Source organism: Pleurodeles waltl, chromosome 7, assembly GCF_031143425.1.
Source record: "Pleurodeles waltl isolate 20211129_DDA chromosome 7, aPleWal1.hap1.20221129, whole genome shotgun sequence".
Taxonomy (NCBI): domain Eukaryota; kingdom Metazoa; phylum Chordata; class Amphibia; order Caudata; family Salamandridae; genus Pleurodeles; species Pleurodeles waltl.
In genome coordinates, this window is record NC_090446.1 from 450,570,587 (window position 1) to 450,597,600 (window position 27,014).

The window sequence follows — 27,014 nt, forward strand, 5'->3', positions numbered from 1 at the left end:
TGTGCACTCTGCAGTATCTCCTTGAGGTGTGCCTTCATCCCAGTAGACCTCATGTGTTCAAAATCCTTAGACTCAAAATCTAACCTATAACTTCTCTTCAAATGTTTGGTATTTTCTAAATCTATGCCGTACTTATCTGCCAAATTTGCCAAACTCTGGTGCACCCTGCTCACTTCTCTAGTTATCTTTGGACACAAGTATCTCAATTCCGCTTCCGTGTATGACTCTAACCTGTTCACTCCCATGCTCCCTTCAACAAGTTAATTTGCTTCCATGCCCAACCTCACAAAATTCAGGTGTTCTTCTCCTTCTGCTCTCCCTTCAGCTACATGAGCAGTCTGTGGAGTGTTAGGCTTGTCTAACCAGTCGGTCAGCTGTTGTGCTGTTAAACCTTGTAATGAGATATTCCCAGCCTGCGCTAAAGGTGTCTGCGGTATATTCACACTCAATATCTACGGAGTTAACAGTCTCAAACCTGTCTGTCTCATGGCCTTTGGAGGAGCCCCAATCAGACTGAAGTCTAACAGGGATCTAGATCCCTCAAATGTCAGTTCCGCTGGAGTCGTTCCTTGGGAACTTCCTACGAACCCTCCTCTTGTCACCTCTTGAGTCATTAATCCCTTGGTCGCATACACTAGGCTTCGCCTGCGCATACAGTGATACTAGTGGACCAACTGTAATAGGCAAAGATATGGCAGCTGGCGTCTGCCTGTTCCCCAAAACCTGTGGAGGACTAACTCCCATATTCTGGCTCATCACTGGTGCCATGTTTGATTGCGATCCCGTGACCGAAATATAATTCGGAACCATATGCTGCTGCACCTGAGGCAGTAAAGGTGGAGTTGGCTCAGTCTGAATCAACTTCGGTCTTCCATATATTGACTCTGTCTGCATCATCAGATTTGTGGTAGTCTCTAAAATTGGGACATTGGGTTAAAGTCTCTAAACCTGTGGTGGTTGTAACTGAGATTGGATACCCTGGGCGGTGGACACGCTAAAACTACTCTGCACCGGGACTGGTGTTGAGAAAGGCCTAACCTGTATCGGATTCGTTGTCACCTTCTCTTGGGTCGAACCTGCAGAACATTTACTAGTACTCGGTCTATTGTCACCTATCGCATATGGCAGCGGTCGATCATTCAGTAACTGATTAAGGAAATCATCATCGTCTGAGTCATCTACCTCTGACCAGGGCTTCCTAGTCTCTTTGTCTTTGGAAGGACTTTTGTCAGTCTTACAGGTGGCTTTTCCCCCTTTGTCTTTACCTTCTTGAGCTATTGCTGGAAACAGCCTGACTCCATCTATTGTTTCTCTTCTCCAAACTCTTTGTGCACTATCCCACCTAGCCTCCGTTAGTGTCTTTTCTGCTTTCCTCATTCTCCTCTCAAATTTCTGTTGCTGCTGTCGTATTGCCATCAGATCCCACATTGCTAATGCCTCAAACTGTGCTGGCCTCGGAGGTGGCTTTAGCTCATTTAGCACCCTCCGCAAATTTTTCAAAATCCTCAAATTGAACGTTCTGTGCTCCGGAAACACTAAGCACACCTCTTTCTCTGTAGCTCTGCACCATTGCTTTAGCCAAAGACATGGCACGACCCCCTTTTCCTCCATTTCCGCATAAGCCAGTGTATCCTCTGGCGGTGTAACCTCCCCTACCCTCGCGTTAATATATACATCTCCCCTCAAGGCGCTCTTTAAAGCCTTGAAAATTTTCATTTTTACGTCTTTTATTTTGTTCACAATCAAATCAGGAAGTGACTTTAATTCCCAGAACTCTCTTCGCCTACCTTCTCAGCCAATTGCCTCTCACAGATGACTGCCAATCCGTGCGCGACCCTTCTCACTAACCAACCTATCCCAGCGCGGCTCCAATGACGTCACACTCACACACACTGTGGCTAACAAAGTCTTGCGGCTTGTCTTTCCACTCTTGACTCACACAAACTAATGCAATGTATTGCGAGCACCAACCAAATAAAACTAAAAATGTGCCGGTTTACCACAGGAAAGGGTAACACAATCGCTTCAGAACTTTAAAGAGATTTCGCTTAGCCTCGCCCGCTACTCTCTCCTTCTCAGATCCCGCACTTGCAAGCAAAATTTGACCCGCAAATTTTACTCTCGACTTGTCAATGGATTATTGTTCTAGTGCACTTTAGAACTCACCAAATCTCCATCTAAGTTTTCATTCACTCACCCTGACTGATACTCGACTTGTCGACTTCACTATCGACCTATTAAACCGCACAAATTACAACATAAACCAAGTGTCTCATACACTTATCAATATACTCCGGAGTCTTAGACCATGCAGGGTCCGTACATCATCAACAACCACGTGGACAATTTTGAGCACAAAGCGCCACACTCACATGAAGTTCGCTGACTTCCCTACTCTGATACTGCGGAGCACGCACACTCCTACTAAAACATCATCATCTGGCCTAAAATCCTCACAAACTTCACAATTCACCTGCAACATGCATAAGCTGTGCAAGTGCAAAATCTACTTCATCCACACTATCACTGGAATGCCGAGAACATACTCAAACTTCCCTCAGCAAGCTCCGAGATTCCGGGAAAGTCATTTGGGGCTTAGGGGCACATCATCTCTCCAATTTGCATCCTTGAAAGGAAAAACAAAAAAAACACAAATCCCAATTTTAGTCAACACACCTTGCTTCCTTCCAAATCATGCCCATCAACTTCTACCAAAAACTGACACCTTTTCTAGCAACAGTCTGTCAAACCGTAGTCCGTTGTACTGGGGCCCCCAAAGGGCCAAACCATCACCTCTGCTACCAAAAACTGTTATGAATATGAAATATGAAATCAACTTCGGCAAGAAAGCTGAGCGAGTTTTGAATACCACCTTACTGAGACTGAAAATCATACCCGGCTCCTTAGTACATAATGCCTGAATCTCACTCACTTCATAAGTTGATGTAATAATAACTTCAAAAAACGAATTTCCATGTTAGATATTGTAGTGTAGTGTCATGCAAGGATGCAAATGAGATCTCATTAATCTTGGCAATACGTTTAGCAAGAAGTAGATACTATTCTTAGCAGAGGAAAACTTTTTTTCAGCCCATGTAAAAAATCTTTATTTACTGGCATCCTGAAGAATAAAACCTGGGATGGAGCCTATCTGTATGCAGTAACAGGTTGTTAGCGTGTTAGAGCCCTGATAAGTAAACTTACAAGGAGACACGTTCAGGTAGACGAACCTTTGGACCACGTTCGGGGACTTCCCAGTACGAGATGTCTTTTTGGCATCACAAATCAATAGATCAATAACCCAATCAATATTCACAGTAACTAATCAACAAGCTAATCAATAACATTTAATAAGAATCAATAAGTTAAACACACCTTTCAGTCACGAATAACCACAACAAGTTAGTTGAGTGTTAGGTTATTTATTTCCCTATTGGTTACAATATAATGTCATCTCCGTTAATCTCAGTATTCATTAACTTCATTAGGACTCTTCTAATTAGCAATTAGATTGCAATTAATCAATGCATAAAGTATATTCATTCAGTAATTAGGCACATCATTAATATGAAGCAACTTAGCAAAGTCTCAGTAATACATGATTCAACAAAGCATGAACTCAGTCATTTGTCTATTTGCTCAAGATATTTGTGAACGCCTTAACTAACCTCAAATTAGCATTAGCATGCTGGGCTTCATGCAAAACATTTTAGAAAACACGAATTTGGAAAACATCTAAACTATGGCCTCTATCAAAATAGCAGTTGGTACCTAGAAAGAAAAGGCAAATAGACAATTACAATTTTGCATCAGATAGTTACCAATCCAACAGATCAGCAAACAGCGTCAGTCTTTGTCCTCAGGACATCAGTCGATTCACCATCAGCAGAGATAGGACGGGGCAAAGTCTTAATATAGCATAGCTAAGGAATGAACTCTCTTTCCTCATAGAGAGGAGAAGTAAGTATCAGGTAAGAATGGGTAAAAGATGGTTCAAAGTATCAGCACAAGCAAAAGAGTGAAAAGTCTCTGTGAAGTAAGTGGAGTCTAAAAGTCTCTGCGCCTCTCTCAAAAGGAAGGAACCCCTTCTTCTTCTTGGGTCTCCGTTAAATCAAAACCACCTAATTAGCCCATAACTCCCTATTGGATAATAATTGGTGCATCGTTATCTCTGTCCAATAATTCTTCACACAACTTGCCAGAATTTTCCACAAACCACAGTTCTCATGTCTGGATTGGTCTATGTTATTGACGTCTTCATAGGTTGGAATGTCAGGTAGGAAAAGTTACAGTTTGCGCTCCAGTCAGTGTCTCCATTGTTTTCTCTTACTACAGCTAACCTTGCATCTGTTACAAATTACACTGTTGCATTCAGCAAGAACGTCGCCTTGAGCAAGTTGGTTCTCATGAGAAAGGATTTACTATGGCTACACATACATAACTTCTGGAAAAGTACAGTTTCATGTCCTTCAAGAAATAGCACATTGCACATTGAAAAATGCAGTTTAATACAAGACCAGGCAGCTAGGCCCAGACCCTCGCTAAGCTAAAGGCCTATTAATTAATAAGCAGCTTCTTACTACATAACTCTAATTATGATATGCTAATACAAAACCAAAACAAATATTGCATAATAATTCAGAATTAACAGCTTTCATCAGTTTTCGTATACATTGGTAGCCACTCCCTGTGGGCACATTTTAAACAGCGTGCATTATTTTTCTATGTTAACACATTTTCTACGCAGCTTCATCACATAATATATTGCAAGCTTTTCATGTTAATATTGTTTTTAAAAGACACACTCCAACAGGTGCTAAGAGCACTTTATTGAGGAAATATTAAGGTATGCTTTTTGCAAAGTATAGTAAATAGGACAGGACTGCAGCTTTCTGACACATGATCGGGTCAATATTTGTTCCAAAGCACCATATGCAGCCATATGCAGAATCCCCTCCATTAATGAGCAAAGGAAGCTCATGTAAAAGGTCTGTTCTCTTTCAAAACATTGATAAATTCAAGCGGAAGGTTTAACTATTACTACTGGATGCCGAGATATCAAACTGTGGTGCAGATCTTGTCCTTTGCTTTGGCTAGCAGGTCTTACCTGAACTGTAGTTTCATTCTCCTCCATAGGTCCAATAGATCCTTGTATCACCACTGCCTCTGTGATCACGGACCCATCAGGATTTTCCTGGCTGTGTCCTGCTTCACTTCGGCCCCCACTTTTAGGATTAACAGCAATGTTCAGGACTAGTTCATCAAAAAGGGATTTCTCAGGAATCCTAGCAACACAAACCTGGATACTAAGCTTGCCATTTTACAATGTCTGCCGTGATGAAGACCTCTGTATATGGTTGCCCACCAACATTCATATATGTGGTTGATAAATTTGCCATTCATAGCACACTTGTGATCTTCTGATAGGTATCCGCTTACGCATCTTTTTGTTGCTCGTGAACATCTGGCATGTGTTACATTCCTTCTAGGTGTTCACTGCATGATAAACGGGTATATACCCGGGCACTGAGTATCTGATTGCATGTGAAACCTGACTTTTTCTTGGTCACTAATCTAGCATGAGCACAGAGGCCTAGGCCTAACTAGAATCTATTCTGTGACCTTAAGGGGTGCAGCAAACATGTTCTCACAGCTAGCATGGGACTATTGCCCAAGCCCTAGGTGAGTCACATAAAGGGGTGGTGGCAGTGCATTGAGTGTTTGTGAATCGTAAATGCTGATCAGACCTATTTATTGTGTCAACACGCCATGTACTCTACTGATCATACTGATCTTACTGCAGTAAAGATCCACCTTAGTGTGAACTCCAGACCCTTGTGCTAGCATTCCAAGTGTGTGCATGTTCAGCATATCTGGTAGTGGGAATATGTATTTCAGTAGTCTGGGAACTAGAACCGGTGGGATGTAGTTTGGATAGCCCCTGGTTTAGCCTGGCTCAATATGGATGATGAATACAATGTCCCCAGACTGTGTGAGTGTATTGATTGCATTCCTGTAACTGGAGGATGGAGGCCCAGACACCAAAGAGAGGGCAGGTGGAGACAGGGCTACAATTAGAAATTCAGTGAATACCTAATTAGCAAAAATCTGTTGATTAGTTTTTCCTGAGTACTGCCATTTTGATAGAGGGTAGGGTGGCACTGCAGTTCTGCTGTTCAAGATGAGGAAGTTTCGTGGGAGGGCCTTTCTTTCTGACTGTCACTCATTTTTGCTTCAGGAAGGCCGATGACTATGTGCAAAGTTTTTACAGTTCATTGAGTCAGTATCACTGCTACCTGCTGCGACAGCCAACTCCTTTCACAAACACTGTGCATGAGAAACAATCAGGAAGTGACACTTGAAAGCGAACCAAACCAAACTGGTTTTGAAGCATGAGACAGTATGTTCACATCCACAGTCTGGAAAATACTTATAAAAGGGGGGCAAAAACCACAGCACTTTGTTCCAGTTCCATGTTCTTCTTGACCATGGATAAGAGTACTCCATAAATTTATTGAAGGGCAGCAGTGTAACTAAAGCTGGTATCTGCATGGCACCCAATCTCCCAGAGGACAGGGTACATCACCTTAAGTCTGCAATTCATTTTAGAGGAGCTGAGGGTCTGAATCGCACCTAGAAGCATTTTTGATTGCCTGCCTACTAAGGAGGGATGAAGAGGGCCTGGCCGTGCAGGAAAGGAGACTGTCCAGGAGGAAAAGAAGTGTGGTCCTCGAATGATAAATACCCAGAAGAAGCTGAATGCCTGTATGAGTAAAGCCAGGAGAGAACTGTGTTTTATGTGTCTGTTTGAGAAAGTTTATTCTGTACAATACATCACAGAAATCTTGTAATTGGTCCTCTCATTGAACCGTTATATAAACAATGTAAACACTTTCTCACTTTCATATTTAAGTCCACCACATTTGTAGGTATACTTAGCCATTTCAGTTAAAACTTCACATGCATTCAAATAACAAAATCCATAAGGATCAAATAGCAATTTTCCTTGTGATTGTTCAACCAAGACTCATACAAAAGCAACAATTTGCATACTATTGCCCTGATTACGAGTCTGGCGGTCTTAAGACCGCCAGACCCGCAGTGGCGGTTTCATGCCGAAGGGCCAGCAGTGAAGACTGCCAAATTACAAGTTTGGTGGTTAGGCCTAAGCCAAACCGCTTATACTCCACCCATTCCATCACTTTTCCACAGTCCACTGGGCTGGAGGTGAGCACCTCCAGCCCGACGGACGCCGTAATACTGCTAGTGGTATTACAACGTGAAAGACCACCAGCATTTTTCTGGCGGTCTTGTATCCCGGTGACAGGAAACTCTCGCACACATGTCCACATACCCGCGCACATGTACCCACATACTCCCCTACACAAACAATCCCCCACTAACCCACGCACTCGCGTCATACACCCCCATTCACACTAATATATATAGACAAACACCGCACTCACGCACGCATTCACTCCCACCTCCCCCAGTGCATGCATATATTCACACACCCCTCGTCCTGCACCGCATACATGCACTCACCCGCTCTCTCCGTCCACTGATATACACGCATCTGCTCTCCCCGTTCACTCACACAAGCACGCACCCCCCTTCCCATCCACTCAACAAACACTCACCCCGTCCACTTACATACACATGCACACGCATTCACACACTCACACCCTCCCCATCCGCAAATACTCACACACCCCCATCTACAAACACTCACACCCCCTCTTCCTATCCACAAACAATCACTCACACACACACACCCTCCTCAGTCAGATGATCCACTTACCTTGCCCGTCGAGGAGGTCGTCCAGGAGGGGATGGGTCTTGACGCTTCCACCGCCGGCAGCGCCCTGCCATCAGGACATCCCCACGCCGTATTATGGGTCGTAATACGGCATGCATGTCCTTTTGGCGTGGCGATGCCAGCAGTGGAATCACCTCTTCACTGCTGACTGCCAGCACGACTGGTGTCAGAATTCTGCCAGATTTCGGGGCAGAATTCCTAAATCAGTTGTAATAGGGCGGTCTTAAGACCATCAGCACTAGCAATCTTTCGCGCCTGCGGCTTCAGCTGTGTTACGAAAACACCACGAAGTCATAATGAGGGCCTACGCCAGTACAATTTAGGAGAAAAAAATGTATTTAAATTGGCCAATTTATCACTTATCCTTTCTAAAATACACATCTTAATTTCCCATGATCTCGCTTTCGTGGTGAGTTGTGTTAATTTGTTGGAGGCTGAAGATAAATGGTAGCATGGCATACAAGGAATGGTGGTAGTTTTCCAATGGTAAGTTTAGTAAATGTCAACATTAGGGAAAAATTAGTCATCCCTAATCCCAGTTCTCCATCATGGGTACTCTCTGTGAGTTCATAAAGCACACAATGTCTCTGCATTCGAGAAGGATCCACTTTAAGTATTTACTTTTCCAATTTGGAAGTTGCCATGTTTCATCATGCCTTTCATTCAGTCAGGAAGTACAATTTTGGATGAGGCATGAACGTCAATTCACCAAAAGGCCAGGGGTAGCGGAAGTGACATCACAAGCCATTTGACCTTTCCATTCGCTCACACACAAAAGCTTAAACATACACACACCATCACACATACACACAAACACTCTCACATAAACACACTCTCACCTGCATGTATGCACACAACATACATTTTACACATTTTTTACTTACCTCAACTGCAAGGGATGGTCATGTTACAGCTATCTGCACTTCATTTATATTATACTAATAGTGAATAATAGGTTACCATTCACTATTAGTGTTTTAACAATTGAGAAAAAAAGGAGATTTCAGCCCCAACCAATGTTCATTAGGCTCAGCTGCTCCTATGTTTCTGCCACTGATTTTGACACCTCTGAGGCAAGGGGTCGCAAATGCAGTGCCAGTGCCAGGGGTCGTAGCCGAGACCCCTGGCAATCCCTAAATGATGTCCATGGACACAGGCAGAGAATTTAAGTAAATCTTCATTCACACTATACATTTGGTTCTATGAGACATGTGTATAATCCGAATTCAGAGACAACCCCTCTGCTAGATCACTAGGATAACCTTTTTCTTCTCTGTCATGTGATTGTCTGTTATTCGTGAACTGTAGAATAGAATGCTGAGCTTATCTCCAACCTTGGAGAACCAAAAACCTATTGACTTGCTTACAAGAGAAAATGCCATAATAGGGAAAGAAAAGTAACTTGCATGAGTTCCTAGTAATCTAGCAAATATATCATACTGGATGGCCTCAACCATTAGGGAGTCTGTCCAAGAGTCTGCATCCAAAAATAGTTCTCTGCATATGTATGCAGCGATCTCCAGTTAGATCCCCCTAAAATGTCTAAGATTGAGGCACTTCTCATAGAAGTGGCACTTGCAGACTTTATTATGGTAGAATTTGTATTTAACTTACCTAGCAAAGTTGTAACAGGTTTTGATAACAGCATATGATGCAGGAAACTATCCACCAGGCTATGATCTGTTTGGATGATGCCTATCCATTCGGAACCGCTCTATAAGTAAAAAAAAAAGAAGTTTTGGCTTTCATTAAATTCTGCCTGTCTCATTATCAGTGAAGACAGTTCATTGTCAAATTGCCTAATATGGAAAAGAAGGATGGTTTATTATACAGCATTTATTACAATGGAAGACTGTATAAGGCTCACATGTACAAAGAGCTTGAAGCTCACAAACACTCTTTGCAGAAGAAGCAGTAACCAAAAAGCCACTTTCAATTAAAAATGCTGGGAATGGGCCACTTATGCATGTATTCAGAGGGCCTCATTAGCTTGGACAAAACAGAAAAGAGGAGTTTTTGTTGACTGTCGGATAAGGAAAGGTTTTCTGATAGGTGCAGTTGTTTTAAATACAGTCTGTCCTATCAAGGAAACATTCTTGCTACCACCCCTGCATTTAAGAATTTTCCAAGATCCTGGAAATCTGGACTGGTCAAAGAGTTGATTTTTCCTTCATGTTGTGGAGGCCAAGATCATGTAAACAACTGATGGTAATTTGCAAGTTCTGTATCACTTTGAGTTTGGAAGACGCTTCGATTAACCAATTGATCAGGGCAGGATCAATGAAGAACCTTTTCATTTCAAAGAAATATCGCTGTCAGAGTCTTGCATTTTGACCAGGTTTCAAGAGCCAACAGGTAGAAAGGAAGGAAGAATTATGTATTGGTGATGATCTTTCCATTCTCAGGTCTCACATAGAGTATGATGTCTTTTAGATCAATGGCATCCAAGCTACATGACGAAGTTGAGGTAAGATCTGATGAACAACCAAGAGCCTGATTTTTTTTTTCTTCTGACAAAATTGTTTTCTTTTTGGAGATCCATTTTTGGTTACAAAAATAGCGGGAGCAAATAACTTAGGGCCTGATCCAGATATTGGCAGACAAGTTACTCCGTCACAACAGTGACAGATATCCCATCCACGGAAATCTAAATCCCATTATATCCCACGGGATTTATATCTCAGCGGATGGGATATCTGTCACCATTTTGACAGAGTAGCTCATCCACCAATATCTGAATCAGGCCCCTTATTCCGTGCATGTTTTGGAACTCTTTATAATGCTTTCTTTGTTATGAGAAATTGTACATCATGCACCAGCAGGTGTACGTGCAATGGTCTTAAAACTCTTAGTGGAATGTGTAGGAATGAAAGCAGATTGTGTACTATATCCATTGTGCATTTTAAGGAACACAAAATTGTTTTTTGCTAAATTATGCAATTTATGGATAACTGAAGGAGTCAGCTACCCTCGAACGTCTCTGGTGCAGAAAATGAGTGTTTTGCTCTAGTTCCCAGGAGCAATGTGGCTGCGGATGCCTCTTCCAATATAGAAAATGCACCCTCTGCACCCTCTATTGAGAACTTCAGTCTTTTCACTAGAGCTACTGATTTGCACGTCTGCGTCTTGGTTTTCACTGTCTGGATTACGTCATTGGGATGAGAAGAGCCCATAAAGGTACCATCCAATGTCTTTAGTTGTGCTGGGGCCTGGTTAGCAGGCCTCAGCACACTTTCAATTGTAAACATAGCATCAGCAAAGGCAAAAAGTCAGGGGGCAACCATGCCAAGGAGGCATTTCCTTACACAACCCCCCCCCCAAACGAAAGAGGATGAGACTAACCTTTCCCAAGAGAGTCTTCATTTTCTAAGTGGAAGAACCTGGAAAGGCCATCTGCATTGGCATGGGCAGTCCCAGGTCTGTGTTCCACTATAAAGTCCATTCCCTGTAGGGAGATGGACCACCTCAACAGTTTAGGATTTTCACCTTTCATTTGCATCAGCCATTTGAGAGGTCTGTGGTCAGTTTGAACTAGGAAGTGAGTCCCAAAGAGGTATGGTCTCAGCTTCTTCAGGGACCAAACCACAGCAAAGGCCTCCCTCTCAATGGCACTCCAACGCTGCTCCCTGGGGAGTAACCTCCTGCTAATGAAAGCAACAGGCTGGTCAAGGCCATCATCATTTGTTTGGGACAAAACTGCCCCTATCCCATGTTCAGAGGCATCTGTCTGCACAATGAACTGCTTAGAATAATCTGGAGCTTTTAGAACTGGTGCTGAGCACATTGCTTGTTTCAGGGTGTCAAAGGCCTGTTGGCATTCCACAGTCCAGTTCACTTTCTTGGGCATTTTCTTGGAGGTGAGTTCAGTGAGGGCTGTCACAATGGATCCATATCCCTTCACAAACCTCCTGTAATACCCAGTCAAGCCAAGGAATGCCCTGACTTGAGTCTGGGTTTTTGGAGCTACCCAGTCCAGAATAGTCTGGATCTTGGGTTGGAGTGGCTGAACTTGGCCTCCACCTACAAGGTGGCCCAAGTAAACCACAGTTCCCTGCCCTATCTGGCATTTGGATGCCTTGATAGAGAGGCCTGCAGATTGCAGAGCCTTCAAAACCTTCTTCAGGTGGACCAGGTGATCCTGCCAGGTGGAGCTAAAGACAGCAATATCATCAAGATAAGCTGTGCTAAAGGACTCCAAGCCAGCAAGGACTTGATTCACCAACCTTTGGAAGGTGGCAGGGGCATTCTTTAAACCAAAGGGCATAACAGTAAACTGATAATGCCCATCAGGTGTGGAGAATGCTGTTTTCTCTTTTGCTCCAGGTGCCATTTTTATTTGCCAGTACCCTGCTGTCAAGTCAAAGGTACTTAAGAATTTGGCAGCACCTAGTTTATCTATGAGCTCATCAGCTCTAGGAATTGGATGAGCATCTGTCTTGGTGACAGAATTGAGCCCTCTGTAGTCCACACAAAACCTCATCTCTTTCTTTCCATCTTTGGTGTGAGGTTTGGGGACTAAGACCACTGGGCTAGCCCAGGGGCTGTCAGAGCGCTCAATTACTCCCAATTCCAGCATCTTGTGGACTTCCACCTTAATGCTTTCCTTAACATGGTCAGACTGTCTAAATATTTTGTTTTTGACAGGCATGCTGTCTCCTGTGTCCACATCATGGGTACACAGGTGTGTCTGACCAGGGGTTAAGGAGAAGAGTTCAGGAAACTGTTGTAGGACTCTCCTACAATCAGCTTGCTGTTGGCCAGAGAGGGTGTCTGAGTAGATCACTCCATCTACTGAGCCATCTTTTGGGTCTGATGACAGAAGATCAGGGAGAGGTTCACTCTCTGCCTCCTGATCCTCATCTGTTACCATCAAGAGATTTACATCAGCCCTGTCATGGAAGAGCTTAAGGCGGTTCACATGGATCACCCTCTTGGGGCTCCTGCTTGTGCCCAGGTCCACCAGGTAGGTGACCTGACTCTTCCTTTCTAGCACTGGGTAAGGGCCACTCCATTTGTCCTGGAGTGCCCTGGGAGCCACAGGTTCCAGAACCCAGACTTTCTGCCCTGGTTGGAACTCAACCATTGCAGCCTTTTGGTCATACCAAAACTTCTGGAGCTGTTGGCTGGCCTCAAGGTTTTTGGTTGCCTTTTCCATGTACTCTGCCATTCTAGAGCGAAGGCCAAGTACATAGTCCACTATGTCTTGTTTAGGCTCATGAAGAGGTCTCTCCCAGCCTTCTTTAACAAGAGCAAGTGGTCCCCTTACAGGGTGGCCAAACAGAAGTTCAAAGGGTGAGAATCCTACTCCCTTCTGTGGCACCTCTCTGTAAGCAAAAAGCAGACATGGCAAGAGGACATCCCATCTCCTTTTGAGTTTTTCTGGGAGCCCCATGATCATGCCTTTTAATGTCTTGTTGAATCTCTCAACTAAGCCATTAGTTTGTGGATGGTATGGTGTAGTGAATTTGTAAGTCACTCCACACTCATTCCACATGTGTTTTAGGTATGCTGACATGAAGTTGGTACCTCTGTCAGACACCACCTCCTTAGGGAAACCCACTCTGGTAAAGATACCAATGAGGGCCTTGGCTACTGCAGGGGCAGTAGTCGACCTAAGGGGAATAGCTTCAGGATACCTAGTAGCATGATCCACTACTACTAGGATGTACATATTTCCTGAGGCTGTGGGAGGTTCCAGTGGACCAACTATGTCCACACCCACTCTTTCAAAGGGGACCCCCACCACTGGAAGTGGAATGAGGGGGGCCTTTGGGTGCCCACCTGTCTTACCACTGGATTGACAGGTGGGGCAGGAGAGGCAAAACTCCTTAACCTTCTGGGACATATTGGGCCAGTAGAAGTGGTTGACTAACCTCTCCCACGTCTTGGTTTGTCCCAAATGCCCAGCAAGGGGAATATCATGGGCTAAGGTCAGAATAAACTCTCTGAACGACTGAGGCACTACCACTCTCCTAGTGGCACCAGGTTTGGGGTCTCTGGCCTCAGTGTACAGGAGTCCATCTTCCCAATAGACCCTATGTGTTCCATTTTTCTTGCCCTTGGACTCTTCAGCAGCTTGCTGCCTAAGGCCTTCAAGAGAGGGACAGGTTTCTTGTCCCTTACACAGCTCTTCCCTTGAGGGTCCCCCTGGGCCTAAGAGCTCAACCTGATAAGGTTCAAGCTCCAAAGGCTCAGTTCCCTCAGAGGGCAGAACTTCTTCCTGAGAAGAGAGGTTCTCTTTTTCTGACTGTGTTGCAGTTGGTTTCCCAACTGACTTTCCTTTTCTCTTGGTAGGCTGGGCCATTTTTCCAGACTCCAGCTCTACTTTTTCACCCTGTGCCTTGCATTGTGCTCTTGTTTTTACACACACCAGTTCAGGGATACCCAGCATGGCTGCATGGGTTTTTAGTTCTACCTCAGCCCATGCTGAGGACTCCAGGTCATTTCCAAGCAGACAGTCTACTGGGATGTTTGAGGAGACCACCACCTGTTTCAGGCCATTGACCCCTCCCCATTCTAAAGTTACCATTGCCATGGGATGTGCTTTAGTTTGATTGTCAGCATTGGTGACTGTATAAGTTTTTCCAGTCAGGTATTGGCCAGGGGAAACCAGTTTCTCTGTCACCATGGTGACACTGGCACCTGTATCCCTCAGGCCCTCTACACTTGTCCCATTAATAAAGAGCTGCTGCCTGTATTTTTGCATGTTAGGAGGCCAGGCAGCTAGTGTGGCTAAATCCACCCCACCCTCAGAGACTAGAGTAGCTTCAGTGTGGACCCTGATTTGCTCTGGGCACACTGTTGATCCCACTTGGAGACTAGCCATTCCAGTGTTACCTGGATTGGAGTTTGGAGTGGAACTTTTCTTGGGACAGGCCTTGTCTCCAGTTTGGTGTCCAGACTGACTACAGTTTCGACACCAGGCCTTTTTGGGATCAAAGTTTTTACCCTTGTACCCAGGATTGTTTTGTGAAGAGGCTCTGGGCCCACCCTCCTGTGCAGGTTTTTGGGGGCCTGTAGAAGACTCTTGACTATTTTTATTTTTGGCTGTCTCACCACCTTTCCCCTGGGGAGGTTTTGTGACCCCTTTCTTTTGGTCACCCCCTGTGGAAGTTTTGGACACCCTAGTCTTGACCCAATGGTCCGCCTTCTTTCCCAATTCTTGGGGAGAAATTGGTCCTAGGTCTACCAGATGCTGATGCAGTTTATCATTGAAACAATTACTTAACAGGTGTTCTTTCACAAATAAATTGTACAGCCCATCATAATTACTTACACCACTGCCTTGAATCCAACCATCTAGTGTTTTTACTGAGTAGTCTACAAAGTCAACCCAGGTCTGGCTCGAGGATTTTTGAGCCCCCCTGAATCTAATCCTATACTCCTCAGTGGAGAATCCAAAGCCCTCAATCAGGGTACCCTTCATGAGGTCATAAGATTCTGCATCTTTTCCAGAGAGTGTGAGGAGTCTATCCCTACACTTTCCTGTGAACATTTCCCAAAGGAGAGCACCCCAGTGAGATTTGTTCACTTTTCTGGTTACACAAGCCCTCTCAAAAGCTGTGAACCATTTGGTGATGTCATCACCATCTTCATATTTAGTTACAATCCCTTTGGGGATTTTCAACATGTCAGGAGAATCTCTGACCCTATTTATGTTGCTGCCACCATTGATGGGTCCTAGGCCCATCTCTTGTCTTTCCCTCTCTATGGCTAGGATCTGTCTTTCCAAAGCCAATCTTTTGGCCATCCTGGCTAACTGGATGTCCTCTTCACTGGAGTTATCCTCAGTGATTTCAGAGTTGTTGGTCCCTCCTGTGAGGGAACCAGCATCTCTGACTATTATTTGTGGAGTCAGGGCTTGAGTAGCCCTGCTCTCCCTAAGTAGGACTGGAGGGGGGGAATTTCCCTCCAAGTCACTATCTTCATCCTCTGAGTTGCCACCCTCAGAGGGATTGGCCTTTTCAAACTCTGCCAAAAGCTCCTGGAGCTGTATTTTGGTAGGTTTGGGGCCTATTGTTATTTTCTTTAGTTTACAGAGTGACCTTAGCTCTCTCATCTGTAGATGGAGGTAAGGTGTGGTGTCGAGTTCCACCACAGTCACATCTGTGCTAGACATTTTGCTTCTAAAAGTTGGAATACTTTTTAAGAATCTACAACTAGTTCTAGGTTCTAATTCACACTTTTACAAACTTTTAAACTCTAAAAGAAATGCTAAACAGGATCTAACACAAGGCCCTAGCAGGTCTTTTAAGAATTTAGAAAACTTTTCAAATTGCAAAAATCAATTTCTAATGACAATTTTGGAATTTGTCGTGTGATCAGGTATTGGCTGAGTAGTCCAGCAAATGCAAAGTCTTGTACCCCACCGCTGATCCACCAATGTAGGAAGTTGGCTCTGTATGTGCTATTTCAAAGTAAGGAATAGCATGCACAGAGTCCAAGGGTTCCCCTTAGAGGTAAAATAGTGGTAAAAAGAGATAATACTAATGCTCTATTTTGTGGTAGTGTGGTCGAGCAGTAGGCTTATCCAAGGAGTAGTGTTAAGCATTTGTTGTACATACACATAGACAATAAATGAGGTACACACACTCAGAGACAAATCCAGCCAATAGGTTTTGTTATAGAAAAATATATTTTCTTAGTTTATTTTAAGAACCACAGGTTCAAATTTAACATGTAATATCTTGTTTGAAAGGTATTGCAGGTAAGTACATTAGGAACTTTGAATAATTTCAATTGCATGTATACTTTTCAAGTTATTGACAAATAGCTATTTCAAAAGTGGATACTTAGTGCAATTTTCACAGTTCCTGGGGGAGGTAAGTTTTTGTTAGTTTAACCAGGTAAGTAAGACACTTACAGGGTTCAGTTCTTGGTCCAAGGTAGCCCACCGTTGGGGGTTCAGAGCAACCCCAAAGTCACCACACCAGCAGTTCAGGGCCGGTCAGGTGCAGAGTTCAAAGTGGTGCCCAAAACGCATAGGCTAGAATGGAGAGAAGGGGGTGCCCCGGTTCCGGTCTGCTTGCAGGTAAGTACCCGCGTCTTCGGAGGGCAGACCAGGGGGGTTTTGTAGGGCACCGGGGGGGACACAAGCCCACACAGAAATTTCACCCTCAGCAGCGCGGGGGCGGCCGGGTGCAGTGTAGAAACAAGCGTCGGGTTTGCAATGTTAGTCTATGAGAGATCAACGGATCTCTTCAGCGCTGCAGGCAGGCAAGGGGGGGCTTCCTCGGGGAAACCTCCACTTGGGCAAGGGAGAGGGACTCCTGGGGGTCACTTCTCCAGTGAAAGTCCGGTCCTTCAGGTCCTGGGGGCTGCGGGTGCAGGGTCTTTTCCAGGCGTCGGGACTTAGGTTTCAGAGAGTCGCGGTCAGGGGAAGCCTCGGGATTCCCTCTGCAGGCGGCGCTGTGGGGGCTCAGGGGGGACAGGTTTTGGTACTCACAGTCGTAGAGTAGTCCGGGGGTCCTCCCTGAGGTGTTGGTTCTCCACCAGCCGAGTCGGGGTCGCCGGGTGCAGTGTTGCAAGTCTCACGCTTCTTGCGGGGAGTTGCAGGGTTCTTTAAAGCTGCTTGGATAAAGTTGCACTCTTTTTGGAGCAGGTCCGCTGTCCTCGGGAGTTTCTTGTCGTCGTCGAAGCAGGGCAGTCCTCGGAGGATTCAGAGGTCGCTGGTCGCTTTGGAAGGCGTCGCTGGAGCAGAGTTCTTTGGAAGGCAGGAGACAGGCCGGTGAGTTTCTGGAGCCAAGGCAGTTGTTGTCTTCTGGTCTTCCTCTGCAGGGGTTTTCAGCTGGGCAGTCCTTCTTCTTGTTGTTGCAGGAATCTAATTTTCTAGGGTTCAGGGTAGCCCTTAAATACTAAATTTAAGGGCGTGTTTAGGTCTGGGGGGTTAGTAGCCAATGGCTACTAGCCCTGAGGGTGGGTACACCCTCTTTGTGCCTCCTCCCAAGGGGAGGGGGTCACAATCCTAACCCTATTGGGGGAATCCTCCATCTGCAAGATGGAGGATTTCTAAAAGTTAGAGTCACTTCAGCTCAGGACACCTTAGGGGCTGTCCTGACTGGCCAGTGACTCCTCCTTGTTGCTTTCTTTGTTCCCTCCAGCCTTGCCGCCAAAAGTGGGGGCCGTGGCCGGAGGGGGCGGGCAACTCCACTAAGCTGGAGTGCCCTGCTGGGCTGTGACAAAGGGGTGAGCCTTTGAGGCTCACCGCCAGGTGTTACAGCTCCTGCCTGGGGGAGGTGTTAGCATCTCCACCCAGTGCAGGCTTTGTTACTGGCCTCAGAGTGACAAAGGCACTCTCCCCATGGGGCCAGCAACATGTCTCTAGTGTGGCAGGCTGCTGGAACTAGTCAGCCTACACAGACAGTCGGTTAAGTTTCAGGGGGCACCTCTAAGGTGCCCTCTGGGGTGTATTTTGCAATAAAATGTACACTGGCATCAGTGTGCATTTATTGTGCTGAGAAGTTTGATACCAAACTTCCCAGTTTTCAGTGTAGCCATTATGGTGCTGTGGAGTTCGTGTTTGACAAACTCCCAGACCATATACTCTTATGGCTACCCTGCACTTACAATGTCTAAGGTTTTGTTTAGACACTGTAGGGGTACCATGCTCATGCACTGGTACCCTCACCTATGGTATAGTGCACCCTGCCTTAGGGCTGTAAGGCCTGCTAGAGGGGTGTCTTACCTATGCTGCATAGGCAGTGAGAGGCTGGCATGGCACCCTGAGGGGAGTGCCATGTCGGCTTACTCGTTTTGTCCTCACTAGCACACACAAGCTGGCAAGCAGTGTGTCTGTGCTGAGTGAGAGGTCTCCAGGGTGGCATAAGACATGCTGCAGCCCTTAGAGACCTTCCTTGGCATCAGGGCCCTTGGTACTAGAAGTACCAGTTACAAGGGACTTATCTGGATGCCAGGGTCTGCCAATTGTGGATACAAAAGTACAGGTTAGGGAAAGAACACTGGTGCTGGGGCCTGGTTAGCAGGCCTCAGCACACTTTCAATTGTAAACATAGCATCAGCAAAGGCAAAAAGTCAGGGGGCAACCATGCCAAGGAGGCATTTCCTTACAGCATGCCAATGATGTTTTATCTCCTTTTTGCAGCAGAACAACTAAAGAATCACCTGGAATAATGTTGCTATAAAAGAATGATCTAGTGTAGATGCTAAAGTAAGGAATCAACAATCTGTGCATTGAAGGTTCTAAGAGACAAGAAACAACTGGGATCACTGGTCTAACTTCAGATTGGGGAAGAAGTGCCTCCAAATCATAGTTGTCTAATTGAAAGGGGAAGCTGCATTAATGTTGAGCTCCTTGGCAGCTCCGTTCATCACTTCCTGAAACACAATCACACCATCCAATAGAAGAGGTGAGAAAGCAGTGAAGGAGATCTTTGTAGGGAGAGATATCCCCAATCTGAACATCAGGTATTATGTTAGGAGACGATGTACTAGGCATAGTGCCTCCTACTAGGACATCGGTTATCAAATCTAGGAAATCTCTTGAGTTTAAAGTTCTGCTTAGGAGAAGCACTTCTGGGCCCATCCACCCAGCAGTGCCCTGAAGTCTAATGTTTTTTCGTAGTGGTGTTTCTTCCTTGAACAATTTTTATTTAATCTCTCTTATGAAGGCTTCTGCGACAAGAACTGGAGGGAGCGCTCTACCCGCATGTTCCACAGCATCCTAACATAGTGAAATAAACCTCATTCTATTCCATGGCCTGAAGCTTGACTCTGGTGCTTGAGCTCTAGATATTGAGGCTGTGACAAACCTTAATAATTTGATGGCGAACTTGTCAGCACCGAAAGGTTAATTATTTAGTGCCTCAAATTTGACTGGGGGAGACTGCAATATGGCTTTCCACTTGCAGGGAGAAGGCTCATACTCTTTCTACATGAAGGCAGAAGTAGGCTTATAAGGTGCTTTCTCTATCTCTCTCAGCTTAGTCAGAGGATCAACTCCCTCTCTCTCTCTTAGTCCCTCAGTCGTAGGTATCTCCAGACTGGTTGTACTCTCTTAATGGGAGCTGAATTTCCACTGGCAGATGATAAATATCATGCTCGTTCTTCTATGATTCCCCCAGCACCCACTAGAAGGGCATCTATCAAATACCCAGCCTGCTGAATGGGAAATCAGTGAAGTGAACATATCTCAACCAAACCAGCCAGCAGATAAAGGTTCCCAGTCACACAAAAAAACAATAGAAATAAAAAGGATGGGAAAATAAGCAACGTTCCAAAGCATCAAATAGAAAAGAAACATCCAAAAAAGAGTTTCCAGGCTTTTCCAGTACACTGGGCAGGAGACACAAATTTTCTGACTGACTCTTAAGTACGAAAGAGGAAGCCAGTTTATGAAATCCTCGAAGTGCCAGTTTTTGTTTCCGAAGGATTGCCATTTCCCAGTATTTTTCAGCTTTAAAGGAGGCTCAAGGAGGCTGTTTTCAGTCAATTTTACTTTGTCATGGCTGATTTGATTTGAATTGTCTGTGTCTAATAGAAAACATGAACATGTTGCTATAACACCTATAAACTTCTTATTTTTTAGTTAGATGATTTTCAAAGTGAAAAATACAGTGACGGGGAGAGTTCCACGATGGAGAATATATATGCTTATATGACGTTCTGGAATTGCCTAGAGGGGAGTGGGACTCTTCAACTAGAGCTGATATGTAAAGAGGGATGTTGCAATGGGCTACATCGAATAACTGGAAGTGCCTTGGAATGCTTGAGTGGCACTCTTCCATCTATAAATGCCAGAAACCTTCACCATACAGGTCTGCTCATTGCTGACTAGACTCTTTGTCTTTCTATTTGTCATAGATTTTGGGTTTCATTCTTCACACGCTAGTGAGGAGCTCCATGTTCAGCTCATGTGCCATCTTATATGCAGCTCTGTAAGTATGTAGCAAAACATGCCAGTTGCACTTTTCTGCATAGTGGGGTTCTAGCACTTGGGTGGGCTTGAGTCATTTTGTTTAATGGGGGCGATCAACTGTTTAGTGCATTGATTAACAGGACCGCAGCAGTCAGCAAGTGAAATCTTATGCAATTCACTTGAACTTGATTTGGTTCGAGCACAACAACTGGAATTGGGTACAAGTGATAAAGTGGTATTGTATAACTTTCTTGAAAGTCCTGTGGACTAGAAGCTACAACATTTAACTGATTATGTATCTTTCATTATGTTTCTAGGTATCCAGCCAACCATTTTGGGGGACTGATGGGGTTCCACACCTTGTTCTCGGTGCTCATGACTCTGGGCCAACACCCACTGTTTCTGGCTCTGACCAGCTATCTTCAAGATGATCCATTCTGGGTGAGTGGGTACTGGGTGTACATACATTTGGGAGAAATAGGGGTGTGACAGTAGAAACAAACTACATTACAATTTAATCTGAGGCCATGTTCATTCTGCTATGTCAAAATTCCCAGAGGCTGGAACTCAGCAGTTCTAACACTGAAACCTGGTGACATCTTTTCTATTATCTATGCTCCCCATCCCAAGATAACAGCCTATAAGAGCTTTTCAACATGCAGTCACTGCTTACAAGCTTGAAGAAAGACCGACTGAAGAACACAGTGCCAACTTTCAGAATCTAAATCCTAGGCACTGCCACTGCTGTTGGCACTCCTACCCTGTGAGTCTACGTTAGAGGTGTCCTTAATTGCTGCTTCTGACTTCTTCCCCAGAAGCCCTCTTTGCCAGGCCCTCCCATGCATGGCGACACGTCAGCTATCAATGCCCTCCACCCAGAAATCCCTCTTCTGGTAGTACCCCATCTTTAGCGACTAATAGCACCCTTACTACCCACACATCAAGAGTTTTTTTTATTTTGAGGTGCACAGTGATAGTTCCACAGCAGTTGTTACAGCATTCAACCTAGAGCCAGCGCACAGCCTATTTTAAGAGCAGCTTCTGCTTGGCACCGTTCCCTCATAGTCCGCTCAGTAGTACTATAAGTCCAACAAAGAAGCCTCCTATCTTGTCAGTGGCCCTTCCTGTGATTTAATGTCCCATCCTTTCTTATGGAACTATCAATGGCCATATCTCTACATAGGAAGCCTCCACTGATGCCACCACCCCCACTCAAGGGCCCTACTCTAATGTCAATATCCCAAACACGGGAGCCCTGCCAGTCAGCAATTGTCACAAGGACGTACTTTCCACTGCCTATCAACCCATGAGTCCTCCATCCTCAACAATTACCTGGGACACTATTCTGTTAGTCACCCCTTTCCCCCGGTGTTGCCTACTGCTTAGCACTTTTGTGTTGTCAGAGTCCATTGCCTTAACAGTACAGTAAAGAGTGTATCATTTTTACAGGTAGTTGAATCTGTTATTTCCCAGTACTGCTTATGTTTGTACTTACCACTTACTCACAAAATCTTACCTCCAACAGATCCACGCTGGATTTCTGATATTTTCCTTTCTCGGGTTCACTGTCCCATTCTATCTACATGGGCTGCAACGGACCCTTGAGGAGCAAGAGAGGAAGAGTGTGCCTCGTTCCCTATCTCTACATGTAAGCCAAGGAGCCACAACAGTGCACATCATGGGAGGAGTGGAGGACACAAAGTTGTAGTCTACCAGTTGTACAACAAATTTCAAATCACTTTGCTCTCTAAGGACGCCAAATGATAGCCCACCTAAACAACAAACAAACTTCATGTCATTTAGTTCTCCTTTAGCAGAAGGTGATAGACAACCATGCATCCTTGCATCACCACAAGAACTAAAGGACAATGACTGCCGTCCCACCAGCCTAATAATAAACATCACAACATTTGGAACTTCAAGGACACTAAGTGCTCATCCAACAACCAACAAGTTTCTTATCCTATGGTTCTTTCAGAAGGTCCCTAATTTGATATCTTCTAGGGATCGATAACGTATGAATGTCAGATACCAATTGTTGGCATACCAGTTTAAGAAAATGATTGCTCTACTAATTCACTAAAACTTCAAAGGTGTCAGTTCCTCACATTCAACAAACCAAAGCAATCAAGAAAGTGAAGCGTGATTACTGTCTGATTTTCAGCTCCTTGAATGAAGAGCTTCTTCCAGCAAAAAAGTATGATGTTTTGAACATCTTTAAAAAATGTCTTTCTGGTTTCATTGTAGAGATTGTTTCTTTAGTTTGTGCATTTCTTTTGTCTGAAAAGATACCTGAAAGTTGCACTCTAGTATTATGGTATTATGTCTTGACTAGTGCTTAAACAAAGTAAAAAAGCTGGGTGTTGCTTTACTAAAACAATGTGAGGTTACCATTATAGAGAATTTTGTTCTTAAGACCTTTTAGTGAAAAATGCGTATGCATTAACAAAGCTGGCTATTGGTCCTTGAACGGACAAAGTTGTGCATGTTAGGTGTAAGCAAATAGTTGCTTGAATTGGGAAATGTTTGAGCTCCGCTGTTCAGTGCAGGAAAGGCTACCCATATAACTGAAAGCTAATTCATGTATTGAGTCACTCATTACCCTTGTCCAATGAGTAAAAATGTTATTTCAGTCTGTAATGCTAAGTGATACTGCAATCATAATTAATATGCTAATTTTCTTGGGAGTTACTTCTTTAGTTTTTTTTAAATTAATAGGTCACAGCAGCAGTAACGGCCCAAAAATCTGTGTTTGTTTGAAACAGACTAGAGGCCGGATTTAAAGTTAGGAGAACGGGTAAATCCTTCACAAACTTGGCAGATATTATGGGATGTCTGTCACACATGTAAGAGTGAACTAACTTTTGGATTTTATTATTTGTTTTGTGTGCAACAGCCTCCTCAGAGATGCTTTCCAAGAACATGAGAAATTCTGTAACATTTATCTCAGGATTCTGTAGTCATGAAGGTCGATTTGTCAGCTAAGAAAATAATTACTATTCCCATCCCTATCACAAAGAGCAATAAGGGAATAATGGAGGATTCAACTGCAAACAGTGTAGAAACATCTTACAGCAAAGGGTCTGCCAAGTCAAGAAAACACTTAGAAAAAGTTCACACATGGGTCACAATCAAGATGTGAAGAGAATACTGCACAGAAATGCCTCTGTATCTGTGGTGTTTGATGGATTCTTACTCAACGGAACTATCTCTAACCTTGAGTAAATATAAAAAAAATATTTGTGAATGTAAGAAAGCAATTATCAGGTAATAAAGAGTATCAGATACTTTGCTCAGACAAAGGAAAGCTGAATTGGTCAGTGATCAAACATACATTTTTTACTTTGACAGAGTAATGGATATGTGATGGTGTTAGCACGTCGGACCTTAATAAGTAAATTTACAAGGGGATGCGAATAGGTCGATGAAGCTTTTGAATCGCATTTAAGATGTTCCCACCATAGATTCAGTATATGCAGATCAATAATCAGTAACCAATCAGTAACATTAATAATCAATGATAATCAATAGCATTAGTAATCAATAGGAGTCAGTAATTATCACACACAATGACCTTTCAGTCATGAATAACCACACATTTTAGTAAAAGTTCGAATATTTATTTCCCTATATTAACAATGCTAATGTCACATAAGATAATCTCAAAATCGAATGATAAATATACAGAAATATCACTGGCTGCCCAAAGTAGCAAAAAAAAAGGAATATAATCAAAGCTTGAACAATTACACATTCTAAGGTTACACTGCAAATTAATAACAAGAACAACTGTGCAAAATATATTACATACATTTATTCAGCAAAGGAAAGACATCAACTATTATCCCCTATAGCAGACTTCCATTAGTGAGGATCCTTATCTAACACCAGATTAACATTAGCATGTTGGGCATCCTGCAAAACAATTTTAGTCAACACAAATTAAGAAAACATCTAACTATGGCTCTATCAAAATAGTGTGTTTGGCACCTAGAAAGAAAAAGCAAATAGGCATAACAAACACATGCGTAACAGTATACCTCTGCTCAATTGGATCAGCAAGCTAAGATAGTCTTCGTCATCAGGACATCAGTTTGGTCAGCAAGGCATCAGAATTCAGCATCAAAGTTCAGAAAACACAAAGGCACTCATTACAACCCTGGCAGTCAGTGGTAAAGCGGCGGTAATACTGCCAACAGTACACAGAAGGGAAACCACTCACCTCTTGACACTCTACAAGGAAAACAGGACGCCATGGAGCCCGAATTACAGGTGCTACCAATGTTGGTTTGCCTCCTCTTCTACCAGGAGCAGCAAAGACGGCGGCGACGACCATGGTGAGTACTGCACCTAGCACACAGGGGGGGGAGGAAAAAGAGAGTGACACACACATGCAACACACAACACCCTCACCCCCACCCTCACCCACAACACCATACACACAAATACATGCAGCAAGGACAAAAGGAAATTATTGTAACAAGGGTAATCATTGAAAATTCAGATATGGAAACAGGTCTGTACCAGATCATTATATACAAATATGTACAGCAACTACGTAAGTCCGGATACTGTTCTAATAATTGTCTGTGGACCAGTGGTCCCAAAATGCATTGGCGAAGCCCACACATGATACCTGCCTCTAGACGGAGAGAACACTGCTGGGGCATCAGTTCGAAAATAAACAGGCACCTCAGGGGAGGGGGGCACCTCAGCCGGATGATGGGATGACACCCCTGCTCCACAAGGGGGCTCCATGCCCACAGATTGCTCCTGGGGAGTGTAAAGCCACAGTCTCACAAGTCTCTCAAGTGGGTGGTTTGCCCACTGATTAGTCCTGGGGAGTCCAAAGCCACAGGCTCTTAAGTGTGTGGTTTGCCCACTGATTGGTCCTGGGGAGTGCAAAGCCACAGTCTCTCTAGTGGATGCTTTTCTCCACTGGTTCTGGAGGGGGCATGGTGCCCAGAGTGCTTCATCCTGCCAAGGACTGGGTGAGTGGATGCTGTTCTCCACTGGTTCTGGAGGGGGCTTAGTGCCCAGAGTGATTCATCCTGCCAAGGACTGGGTGAGTGGATGTATCTCTCCACTGGTTCTCAAGAGGGCTTAGTGCCCAGAGTGCTTCATCGTGCCAAGGACTGGGTGAGTGGATGTATCTCTCCACTGGTTCTGGAGGGGGCATGGTGCCCAGAGTGCCTCATCTGACCAAGGAGTGGGTGAGTGGATGTATCTCTCCACTGGTTCTGGAGGTGGCTTTGTGCCCAGAGTGCTTCATCCTGCCAAGGACTGGGTGAGTGGATGTATCTCTCAACTGGTTCTGGAGGGGGCATGGTGCCCAGAGTGCTTCATCCTGCCAAGGACTGGGTGAGTGGATGTATCTCTCCACTGGTTCTAGAGGGGGCATGTGCCCAGAGTGCTGCACATGCTGTGTGGCAGTTCCCATTCCCTCACCTGGGTGTGTGTGCCACGAGATTTCCGGGGAACAGGTAGCATGATACTCCATGGAGTCAGAGACACACTCCACACTGCTGCGACTTTGCCTGCCAACTGTGGGTACTAACGTGCTGGTTGTGGTGCCTCATGTACTCTGTGCAGGGTCCAGGACGTCTCCTGCAGCCTCGGATGGCTGCCCACTGGGAATGTTGTCCATGTCGGCTGTGGTGGCACTGTCTGTGCACGTCGCGGGGCAGGTGGCGGTGGTTGTGTCGGTGTCTGTGGCGGAGATGCTGCCGGTGGTGCATGTGTCAGCACCTGTGGAGGGACGTCTCCTGCAGCCCCGGATGGCTGCCCACTGGGGATGATGCTAGGGACTGTTGCTGAGGCAGCAGACGTGCAGGTGGCGGTGCTGGTGGCGGTGGTTGCGGCGGTGTCCACCGCCGTACAGGTTGCTGTTCTGTTTGGCAGAAGGGGTGACACCAGTCCCTCAGCCGGAGGCTCCGTGCCCTGAGCTGACTTCCCTTTAGCCTTGTGTCCCTTCCCCACCTTGGAAGTCACTGCAGGGACCTTGGCACTGTCCCCTTTTGTCTTGGAGGAGGCCTTGTTGGGTGGTTGGTGCGGCTTTTCCCTATGGCATGTGGGCCCCTTGTTCACCTTGTCAGGTGGCGGAATAGGGTGATCCTTGGCTTCGCTAAGTGGCACACTGGCAGCCCTGATGGATGCCGCGCGCAATTTTAATGGACTTGCAGGGACCACAGTGCTGGAGGATTTGGTGGCTGAGGTGCTGGGCAGGGATCTGGACATCCTGGCCCTAGGGGAGGGACGGGGGTGTAGGGAAGAGGTCAATGTTAGCCAGGGAAAGTTTTTTAGACACACTGGGACGGGAAG

The 27,014-nt window shown here is 45.0% G+C and overlaps 1 protein-coding gene across 2 annotated transcripts in view; it reads left to right on the plus strand.

The window, feature by feature from the left end:
- Positions 1-24,006, plus strand: part of LOC138304169 (large neutral amino acids transporter small subunit 4-like) — a 310,553-nt gene extending 286,547 nt beyond the window's left edge. For both annotated transcript variants that reach the window (XM_069243998.1, XM_069243999.1), the window contains 3 exons: positions 20,639-20,712; positions 21,011-21,134; positions 22,219-24,006. In XM_069243998.1, the coding sequence (XP_069100099.1) occupies positions 20,639-20,712; positions 21,011-21,134; positions 22,219-22,401 (381 nt within the window). In that variant the 3' untranslated portion in view covers positions 22,402-24,006. The remainder of the gene's footprint in view (positions 1-20,638; positions 20,713-21,010; positions 21,135-22,218) is intronic.
- The last annotated feature ends 3,008 nt before the right edge of the window (positions 24,007-27,014 follow it).